The sequence below is a fragment of the Diplotaxodon limnothrissa genome, linkage group LG14 (genome assembly GCF_057381915.1).
Source record: "Diplotaxodon limnothrissa isolate DT_005_m linkage group LG14, D_limnothrissa_male_GT1.1, whole genome shotgun sequence".
Classification (NCBI taxonomy): domain Eukaryota; kingdom Metazoa; phylum Chordata; class Actinopteri; order Cichliformes; family Cichlidae; genus Diplotaxodon; species Diplotaxodon limnothrissa.
The window spans coordinates 6,415,349-6,426,302 of record NC_140609.1 but is presented as its reverse complement, the minus strand read 5'-3'; the positions used below and the strand labels follow the sequence as shown (position 1 = coordinate 6,426,302).

The following is a 10,954-nucleotide window of genomic DNA, read 5'->3' as shown; positions in this document are numbered from 1 at the left end:
AATACAAATACAAATACTATATACAACTGAGTAAAAATACAACGATGACAGAAAGGATTATTGCACTTAGTATTATAGCATATGTATGGATGTGTGTGCTTGATCAGTTAAAGTCTTTATTATGGAGTCTGACAGCAGTGGGGCCCAAAAGGTAAGGTGTCATGTCGTGAGAAACGTTTAAGTTAAAAATGAAACAAATCATTATTATAAACTTGGCGTATTGGCGTCTTGGCGTTTTCACAATAATATATATATGACTGATGTTTTACAAAAAAAAAAGAAAAAAAACGTAAATAAAACGTCAGGAAGATGGTCACGTGAGCGATTACGTCAGCCTGTCACAAGACAAGCAATATGGCTGCGTACCAGGGTTTTTATTTGTTTTTAGCAGATGCTGGGTTTCGTTTTTAAACGGTACATTTCAGTAGATATAAAGTAAAGCCCGTGTTTATATTGAGGCCAGGTTTGACAGAAAACGTTATTTAAATAGTTGCTTCGAAAAAACTCGTTTAATTTTTGGTGCATCATGGCTTCTGCATTTGTGGTGGGGGATAAATTCAGAAATAAAGTGACACATTTACTGGGAAAGTCGGAGTCAGCTCTTCCTCGAGCATTGGGAGAAGAGCTGGAGGAGGTTCTTGAAAAACCGGAACCAACAATCCTGCCATTCAGTACAGCGAGGAAGATCAAGAAATATCTTCAGGACAATGGTGAAAAAAGAAAGAACTGAATTGTGTGTGTGTGTGTGTGTGTGTGTGTGTGTGTGTGTGTGTGTACAATTTCATAACATTTTTTACCGTGCCTGCATTTATCCAGGGCATCCATTCTACCTGCATGAGTTGCTGGAGGATAGCTCGCTTCACCTGCCTGAAATCGTGAAGCCTCCTAGGGTAAGTAAATTCCTGCACGTTTTGTGATGTACACTCATGCGCATCCTTTGCTGTTACACTGTATTCACATGTGAGTGATAGACCATAGGTCTGTAGACCTACTGCAGTGTTAACATGTAGTAATTTCTGCAACTTGGCCCCGTGTAATTAGAGTGTTTTCACAGAAGGCCCAGCCAGTGTAATGAGAAAAACTAAACTGTGACTTCTTCCTCTCACTTCAGAACCCTGAGCTGGTCGCCCGTCTTGAGAAGATTAAAGCTAAACTAGCCAATGAAGAATACAAAAGGATCACAAGAAATGTCAATGCTCAGGTACATTTTTTGTTAATATTAAAAGCATCTTTGCCATTTCAGGGTCGATACACTGGGTGTGCTGTTGAAATGTTTGGATGTTTGTTTGTTTTTCTCATGGTGAGGAGTACAAACCATCCTCGTCCATGCCAGTTCTTAAAACGATGGGATGGTGATGTAATGCAAATAAAAAAATATAGATAGATTGCAAGTTAGAATGTTTATGGATGGCTTCCAAGCTTGAGGTTCATAATGTACATCTGAAGAAGTCTACTTTCTCACTTAACGACATGATAAAAAAAAATGCCAGAACAGAATATTTTGCAAGTCTTATAGAAATTATATAGAAATTTGGGTGTCATATTTGACAGTTCAATGTCGCCAGAGAGTCACTCCAAACAGCTGGTTCTGAACTGTTTTTATCATCTAAGAAACATGTCTAAACTCAGACTACTGGTGTCAAAGGCAGAACTTGAGATGATTATTCATGTTTCTATTTCTTCTCATTTGAATTGTATTAACGGTCTTTTTTACTTGTTTCAACAAATCAGCTTTGGATGGCCTTCAGACTTTACAGAATTCTGCGGCAAGACTTTTAACTGGCACTAAGAAGAGGTCACATATTACTCTAGTTTTGGCTTCTCTTCATTGGTTGCCAGTAAACTTTAGGTTTCATTTTAAAATTTTAGTTTTAACTTTTAGAGCTCTACATGGTGAAGCTCCCCAGTATATCTCTGACCTGTTGAAACCTCATGCATCTTCCCAAGCACTTAGGTCTTCAGGTCAGAAGTTACTATTGGTCCACGTACTAGTTTCAAAACACGTGGGGATTGGGCTTTTCAGGCACCAAGGCTGTGGAATTCTCTTCCGTTGTCTTAACCCTGTCTTTTAAAATGGCCTAAATGGTAAATGGCCTGTATTTATATAGCGCTTTTCTAGTCCCTAAGGACCCCAAAGCGCTTTACATATCCAGTCATCCACCCATTCACGCACACATTCACACACTGGTGATGGTAAGCTACATTGTAGCCACAGCCACCCTGGGGCGCACTGACAGAGGCGAGGCTGCCGGACACTGGCGCCACCAGGCCCTCTGACCACCACCAGTAGGCAACGGGTGAAGTGTCTTGCCCAAGGACACAACGACCGAGACTGTCCAAGCCGGGGCTTGAACCGGCAACCTTCCCATTACAAGGCGAACTCCCAACTCTTGAGCCACGATTTAAATTGTTCTCATTCATTTTTTTAAAATTATGCATTTTTCCAAAGACAGAGAAAATGTGCTCATTTTTTCCAAAGTGCTGAGTTTGATTGTGGGGTTCACACACAAGTTATATTTTGAAAATATTTAACAGTTTTATTTTTTTGTTTGATTTTCCAGGAAATCAACCGCCATGGCGTGCTGTCAGATTTCGGACAGCAGGGTGAGTGTACTGTTGAGCATCTCATTATAGAGGCTGGATTGTGCATCCTTAGCTTATGTACCTTCTCTCTCTGCAGTGCGGTCAGTCAAAGCAGTTGTGGTCACCATATTCAACTTCCTGGTTACAATAGTTGCTGCTTTTGCCTGTTCCTACATGGGCAGTCAGTACTTGTTCACTGAGACTACGGCGGTAAGAGAAGCGGTCCTGCTGCTGTCCGTCCCATTATAAAACTTCTCTGTATTTTGTGACGTTCTTGTTTTGCTTTACTGAAATTGTTTCCAACATTTGTTTTGCAGCGGGTGATCTCAGCGGTGATCGCTGCATCAGTAGTTGGGCTTGCTGAGCTGTATGTCCTGGTCCGGACCATGGAGGGAGACCTAGGGGAACCATAGCAGCTGTTACCTTTGGAATCAACACCTTGTAGGCAGGAGTCTGTAAGGCCTCTGGCAGCCACAGCCAAGCCCGTGGTTCAGAGCAGAACGCTCACTCTGAAACCTCTGTGGTCTTTCTTTCTTTTTGAATTGTTTCAGGAATTATTGATGAAAAAATAAAACGTCCTGAGAATTTCTAAATAGAAATGGTTCCAAGCTCCAAAGTATTTGTTCTTTGACATTCTGCATCCCTTTCTAGTGAAATGAAAATACTCAAAATACTTCGTATTTATTTCCCAGATTTTTGTTTTTACTCTAAAACTACAGCGTAGTTTTTTCCTCTCTGCTGTGTAAAATGAATGATGAGGTTCTTTTCTGCTCTGAGATGAAATCATATTTCATATGATTTTTATCAAATAAATCATCTAAAACAGTCCATTCATCTCAGATGTCCATTTGTGGATTTTCTGCCTGTTGCTGTTGGTAGATCACAACCAAAGGGGGGAGCACAGGGAAGACAAAAGAGCAGCTTGAGGTGGCAACGGATGACAACCCTTAAAAAAATTTAGTTTAGATCATGCAGTCCAGTAACAAATAACAATAAATGTCCCAAAGCATTTTAAGAGGGCTGCCAAGTGGGGAGATTTGCATCTTGGACACCTGCACGCATTAAATGTGGTATTAGCTTGATGAAAACATTGATACTCAAAGTTCTTAAAACCTGCAATGTTGGAGGGGTCTATAGCCTATTTCACATGGTGTAGGCCAAATCGTATGCTTTGGACAAGTTGTCGGTACCATGAAGTCTTCGTTGCACTTACAACTTTTCAGATATATAACCACCTTTAGCTCTTTATTATTTCATCTATGAAAACTTGGGCAGCACAAAAGTGATGTGACCCAACAGATGAACATTGTCTCCTGACACAGAGAGTCATATTTTCCAGTACGTCAAAACCAGTCAACAAGCTTAATATATTTGGCAGATCCAATGCATATACAGAGAAAACTAACCAACAATGATAAATGCAAGTTTTTTTTTAAACAATCAAAAGAAGCTAGCATACAGACTTTAAGTCATTTGGCTTATTGTTTTGCCACGAGGATGTCCTTGTGTTGACTTTTCTGGAAAAGTCACCATCTGTGGCCAGTAATAATGGTCAGTCATAATGTTTACTGGACGGTTTCCACCTGACAGATGTGCTAATAATAATCTCCTGATCTGTGCTTACTATATCTGGTTTGAAGTGAAATATCAAGCCGAACAACACGTAAACAACCGATTACTGTCCAGTACAGTAGCTGTGCTTTAAGATCATCATGCTGAGAACAACAACACAGAAGATCCTTTTTTACTGATCCCCTCTCCAGATAAGGTTTCATAGTTCTGTAAATTATATCATATCAGTGGAAGGATTAAAAGATGTGACTGCATCCTGGAATACCAAAAAAAAAGTCTCTTCCTAAGATCTGAGATTTGACACCAGGATTAAAGGTTTATTGAAAGATTATTTGGTATTAAAAATGATTATGATATGCAGAGATCTCTGTCCAGCTCTGGACAAACAGTGGGCACTCCCGTCTGTCATATTTGCCTCTGTATTATGCCTCTAATGTAATATTTCAAAACTTAAATCCAGGTCAAATTACAGAGGCGGTAAGCTGATAGACCCAGAGCTCTGACTTTAATTTAGTTCTTATTTTGCTTTCATTTTTCCCCTTCCCCTTAGGCCATGTAAACCCTGTGATACTTACAGCACAAAGAGATATGATAAAAATATATTTTGATTTAGAAAATAATTATTCCTGTCGTGGTATCCTACCACAAGGAATCATTTTAATCTGGATGTTTTGAAAAATAATACTCTTGGGGTCACAGCATTAAACATGTCCTGGTTCAGCAGGAGAACAGGAGCTGGCTTCTGTGAGGAGAAACCATGATATATACAGCAGTATCTCTCTGATGGAGAGATCTCTCAGATCTGACCATAGGTTATACAACTTCTGACATTAATACATTTTCAAAATTTCATGAGCTTTGTGTATTTGGCTCTTTAAAAAAATGTTAATAAGAACAAGTTTCATTAAAAATGCCGATAGGACATCAACATACCCTGTGGGTAAAGGGCAAATTGTGTGATTCAAGTAGTTTTTTGGGGGGGTTTTTTTTTGGGGGGGGGGGGGCTTGAAGATTGTGCTTGAACTAAATACATTACAAAAGATACTGCTTTGGCTGATGACTTTATACTGTCTATGACACCACTGACAAAGATATGAAACAGTTAATAACAACTATCAGTTTCAAGTAGTTAGCCAAAAGTAGCTCAAATAACAAAAAGTACAGATGCTAAAACTACTTGATAAATGTCTAGAAAAAGGATATAAGCTAAAAGCTATGGTGAGCTGCTAAAACTAATGGGTAAATGTTAAAATCACTTAGTTGGAATTAGGTAACTATTAGCCAAAATACCCTAATAGCTAATTGTTAGAGAATTGATATTACCTAAAGCCATGCTGTCCCCTAAAAGTCCCCTAATTACTGTTAGTAGGCAAACTGTTACTTGGTTAAATAAAACTACATGATAAATCATTAGCTGTAGCATATAATGGTTGAAAAGGATATAATAAGTGACTTGATTATAAAAACTTGACTTACTTAAAAACTGACACTTAAATTTAATAAAAAATACTGACAAAAAGTACATGTTACAAGTTTATGAGGCTTCAAGTTTGGGAACTACAGTGGTACAAACTAATGGGAACTTTTTCACTTTAACCTATGATGTTCGCTAAATATTATTTATTTTCAAAACTAGATAAAAAAATGTGGGGTTTTTGGTAATATTAGTACTGTAACGTAGTTCCAGCCTTGCAAGCTACAATATTAAAACACAACATACAGTTAACAATAATGAATAATAATAATTTCAATGAACTGATATTTTCTGCATATTTTGGTAATAATACCTTTGTATTGCTACTGAACAAAATAAACTACACAACTGAACAGTTATGTGAAAATATGATTTGCGGTTGTATTATTTGATTATACAAGAAAACAAGAAACAAGCTTCATGTTACATATGTTGTATGTGCTTACTTCCAGCTTCACAAAATGCAGTTTATACTATCAGAAATTTTTAAAAACTAACTTAAAAAAAAACATTTTTAATTAATTTGTATTAGATTTTAAAAATAACAGATTCTATTAAAATAAAAACAAGAACAATTGTTTTTGACAAGTAACAGTAAGATTCAAAACTGTGATCAGTTGCCTCAGTTTATTCCCCAAAATATACAAGACATAATTCAAAACATAAAATATACAACTGGACAAATCAGCATCGTAACAATTCTACTCTACTTCACAGTATTACAGCCTTGTCTGAAATTCATCAGCTGTGGTAAAACACAGGACAGATTTTGATACATTCATCAGAATTCAAGAAAATTGGTAACAATAGCAGCGTTATAGATCAGGTCTGAGATATATCCCATCGAGGTCTGTGGTCCCAGTTGTGGGTGATGATGGTGGTGGTGGTGGTTCTGTCCCTGACCTTGAGAGATTTCCCAGTACATTGGCTGAGGGTGGGAAGGGACAACCTGATCTACTGAGGCATGACCGCCAGTTCCAGTGCCTCCGCTGCACAGTGCCTGATGAGGTCCAGATGGAGCCAAGCTCCGGGACTTGAAGTTCCTGAAGGCCTGATAGGAGCATGTAGATGCAGCGTGGTGAGGCTGCCTGGTGATGGACTGATGAAACGAACCAGGAATGAAACCAGTGAGTGAGGCTCCTAAGTGCTGTTGCTGCTGCCCGTGGTACTCCTCTTCCCAGAGACGAGACTCTGAGGGTTTGGAGCAGCTACGAGTGGACTGCTGATGGAGGGATGAGGAACATGGTGGCGATGACATGGGGTTACTGTAGATTTGCATCCAATCTGAGTAAATCTGCGGGACCTCCTCACAGGAGTGGTTCTGTTCTGGCCTGAACATGTCTGCCAGAGTGTTTGAATACGTGGAAGTCGCAGGGCCGGAGGAGGGATCCACAAAACCTCTAACTCCAAGGACAGACTTGGTGGACTTGGAGAGTCTACCGGTCTTAATACTTCTAGCTCTTCTGTTTTGGAACCACACCTGTGGGAAATGGCAAAATTTATAATGAATTAGTCTTACATAGCCAATTTCAGTTTATGCATCCAAATTCTGCTCAGGGTACCATGTTCATCAAAACAAATACTGGGGTTAGATAGATTTTTTGGGTTGTAATTTTCTTGTCTTCGTAAATGGACTGACTCTTATATAAAGCTTTTTTACTCTACTTGAGCACTCAAAGCATCTTAAACAACATGCCACATTCAGCCATTCACACAAACACTTTTTGTGCACCTAAATGCTTTCTTTCTAATGTTCATAATCCAATAAAGCATTAGAACAATTTGGGATTAGTTCCTAATTTCCTTACATCCTCTCCACACTTTTACCCTCTTTTGTGACTCTGCATACAAGCTCTGCCAGATATTGCAACTAATAATGCTGAAGTATTTAACAGTATTAACAGTAAAGAGTAGAGGAAACTTTATAATGCTGTTTGACATGTTAGCTCCGGTCCTATGCTGGGGTAACACTGAGACTTTGCTAACATGTGACATGGTTAAGCTGTCTCCTGACTTTGATTGGAGTTTTCATGTGTGACAAAAACGTTTATCACACATAAACATTTACTTCATAAAGGAACACAGAACATGGACAGAAATATTTAGAAGGAAAGAAGGCAGATAGATGCTTGGTAAATATAAAAGAAAGAGAAAACGGGTATCACATCATCCTCTGCCTGCCTAAAACAGACTTAACTTCAGGTATGACTATCCTTATATGAGTCATATATATAGTCTATATATAGTCATATGGGCTCATTTGTTATTATTTTAAGTTCTTTAATGATTTTGATCTTTAATTGAGAAAAAGAAGAACAGTATCATTTATAAAGAATAGCTACAAAATATGTACTGAAGATATTTTTTTTGCTGTAGTGGTCCCAATTATTGTCTCCATGGTCTAAAGGAGACCTATTCTCTGTGGGTTCATCGTGACCAACAACAAATCAGTCAAGATAGTGTAAATTAAATTAAAATAAGTAAATTGTTTCATTACAGCCACTTTAAATAGGCTAGGAGAAACTTGGAGTTTCAGACTGAACATCCGACCAGCAGCCTCACCTGTATCTTGCTCTCAGGCAGGTGTGTGTGCGCGGCCAGCCTTTCCCGCAGGGTGATGTCCGGGTAGGGGGTCACAGCGAAGGCCTGCTCCAGCTCAGACAGCTGCGCACGGCTGAAGATGGTCCTCTTCCTTTTCCTCTGACCCTCCATCAAACCGATGCCTCTGTCCGGCTCCGGAGAGGATACGGCACTCCCACTGCGGGCATCTTCCAATTACAATGCAAATATCAAGAAAAATGTCAAACAGTTGAAAAAATAATGGTCTATAATAAATAAATAAACAGCCTTTCAGAAAGGGAAATCTTGTTGTGGTGATGGAAAATATCACAACCCATAAACTTGTCAACATTTAGGTTCTTTTGTGTTTGACCGTGGATTGTAATAATAACTATTGTTATCATTATTATATTATAATAATAATTATTATTACACTTATTTATTAACAAGAAATTAAAGAACAAAAAAAATATTTTCGTAATTTAGAAATTATTTACTTTATAGAATACATTTTATTATAGCCTTGAACCTAGGAATATGTGTATCTGTTAAGAATAAAAAAAATTTATAATAATAACTTTCAGATTTATTTTCTCAGCCATCTTTTTGTTTACTTTTATCCTATTAGACTATTTTATTGTAATATACAATATAATTCAACCATTCATTGAGTTTTGTTGGGAAAAGCTGATTCTATGAAGCAGCCGGTCAGAAAGTCAAAAGTGTTTTTTGCTCTCTGTGACTCACCTTTTGAGTGTTTCTGTTCTCCGAATAATGCCTTGAAATCTGCCAGGTCTTTCTGCTGGTTCTGCTTGAGTAAAGAGAAGTCTGAGTCCATGAACAGAGCCATAACTCCACACACACACAAACACACCTCTGCCGCTCGCCTTCACCGATGCTGAGAGTTGAGGAGGAGTCAGGAGCTTCTTATACCGCGTTCAGATCAGATGGGACACCCAGCCCTCTGCATCCAGTAAATCTCCAATTACTTACTGACTTGTTTTCCTGCCTCTTTAAGTCTTCCGGACCTGCTCAGGCACCATTTATAGAGTCATTTTTATAGGTCCTGAGAGAAGATTTCCGAAATGAGCCTACATTTATTTATTTTTTTCTCAGCCAAATGTCATCATGATACAGATCATATATTCTTTAAAGTCCATCTTGCAGAAACACACACACACACACACACACACACACACACACACACACACATATATATATATATATATATATATATATATATATATATATATATATATATATATATCGTACATTGAATTATTCTGCATTTTTTCCAAGTAGGTCGTTAGACTATTTAATCTGCTGCAGTCTTTATGACCTCTTTTCCCCCCCACCAAACAAAACATCTCATGTGATGTCAGATTATGACACTTGATAATCTTTGTGTTCTGCTACATCGTCCTTCTCAAGCTAACAGCTAATGTGATAAATGTCACCAGTAAACAGTGTGGCTGTACTTGCAGAGTACATCTGAACACTGAAATAAACTACTGAGCACACACAGAAAATAAAGTACCTTATTGAACTAAAATATATCTCTGCCCTGAGACCTAGTGGAACTCAAATAGGTTTAATCTGTTTTTGCTCACTAAAAGCGCTCACCACCTGCAACAGTCACACTCCTCCAAAAATGCTGTTTATGTGGCTTATAAAGATAATGTATTATTATAAAAAAAAATTCTCAAGAGGCCTGCTGCAACTAGACACATGTTTGACATAAAATAACTCACCTGCTTCTTCAGATATCAGTGAGGCTGGTTCAGTGTCAGGTGTGTGGGTGTGGGGTGATATGAGTGGGACAGCCAAGCCTGAGCCAGAGGTTTGGTCTGTTGGTTCTTGCAGCAAGCCGGCAGATATGTGATTTAGTATACATATGCACAGAAGGTCTGCCTGCACCAATTACTTGTTGACTAAAGTATAAAAAAATAATAAAATAAGAAATGAGGTAAGCTAGCAAACACTAGGAAAGTCAAGCAGTTTCTTTCATGTACAAGTATATTTCCACCTGTCTCTTTTCCTACCGCTCCAAAGTTCAGCGTCAGCGCGTGCACCTGGACTAAACCAAATCACGAAATAAGGACGGGGGAGGTGGGGTCAGAGGTTGACTGGATTTACTCTTTGTTTCGAAAAACAAAACAAAACCAATATTAGGAAACAAACACCTTTGAAGCAAACCGCATTTATGGTCATGTATGGAAGCCATATTGATGGGCTAATAATTTTTGTTAAAAAATAAAAAAATAAAATAAAGTTACGGGCGCTTAGAATCCGTAATTTTTCTCCCCCTGACGGCGCCCATGGGAAATATTTATTTGAATTTTAAATCCTTCGTAGGGAGTTTGGTTATGTAAGAAAAATAATGAACTTTTCACTTTAGCCCTATTTCTGAGAGTGTACAGGTGTTAGGGTCATGTTTTTGTTTAAAGCTTGAGAACACAATATATGTAGATGCCTTTCCATTACACAGTTTGGTGTCAACACTAGTTGGACACTGGAAAGACAATAATGGAAAAATAATCTTATTATTCAGTCTTTTTCAGTAACTTGTGCTGATTTTGTTCAACCAGGTCAAGAAAAGCAGGAATCCCAACTATCCTGGGGTGTCACATAGTAGGTTTTGTCTTCTGTGTCTACCGTTACATTGCTCCTACAGTTCCCATGAGATAATTTACATTCTAGACGTCAGGCACAGTCCACATTATGAGGTTGGATCATGGTTTGTTCATGAGTTGGGCATCCCTTTGT

General features: G+C 38.3%; 2 protein-coding genes across 2 annotated transcripts; one reads left to right on the top strand and one right to left on the bottom strand.

The window, feature by feature from the left end:
* The first annotated feature begins 359 nt into the window (after positions 1 to 359).
* Positions 360 to 3,392, top strand: vma12 (vacuolar ATPase assembly factor VMA12). Its single transcript, XM_085370974.1, has 6 exons — positions 360 to 710; positions 817 to 890; positions 1,112 to 1,201; positions 2,562 to 2,604; positions 2,681 to 2,793; positions 2,901 to 3,392. The coding sequence occupies exons 1-6, from the start codon at positions 527 to 529 to the stop codon at positions 2,994 to 2,996; spliced, it is 600 nt and encodes a 199-aa protein (XP_085227100.1). The 5' UTR covers positions 360 to 526; the 3' UTR covers positions 2,997 to 3,392.
* Positions 3,393 to 6,410: 3,018 nt separating this feature from the next.
* On the bottom strand, positions 6,411 to 9,038 carry sebox (SEBOX homeobox). The gene is made up of 3 exons (XM_085371701.1): positions 8,936 to 9,038; positions 8,192 to 8,397; positions 6,411 to 7,109 (listed from the first exon to the last, which is right to left on the bottom strand). Exons 1-3 carry the CDS (start codon positions 9,036 to 9,038, stop codon positions 6,411 to 6,413), a joined length of 1,008 nt encoding a protein of 335 aa, XP_085227827.1.
* Positions 9,039 to 10,954: the final 1,916 nt, after the last annotated feature.

Coding starts and splice junctions, on each gene's coding strand:
- vma12 (XM_085370974.1), top strand. CDS start 527: ATGGCTTCTGCATTTGTGGTGGGGGATAAATTCAGAAATAAAGTGACA. Junction 891..1,111: donor AAATCGTGAAGCCTCCTAGG/GTAAGTAAATTC, acceptor CTCTCACTTCAG/AACCCTGAGCTGGTCGCCCG. Junction 1,202..2,561: donor CAAGAAATGTCAATGCTCAG/GTACATTTTTTG, acceptor TTGATTTTCCAG/GAAATCAACCGCCATGGCGT.
- sebox (XM_085371701.1), bottom strand. CDS start 9,038: ATGGCTCTGTTCATGGACTCAGACTTCTCTTTACTCAAGCAGAACCAG. Junction 8,398..8,935: donor AGAACAGAAACACTCAAAAG/GTGAGTCACAGA, acceptor TGTAATTGGAAG/ATGCCCGCAGTGGGAGTGCC. Junction 7,110..8,191: donor TGCCTGAGAGCAAGATACAG/GTGAGGCTGCTG, acceptor CATTTCCCACAG/GTGTGGTTCCAAAACAGAAG.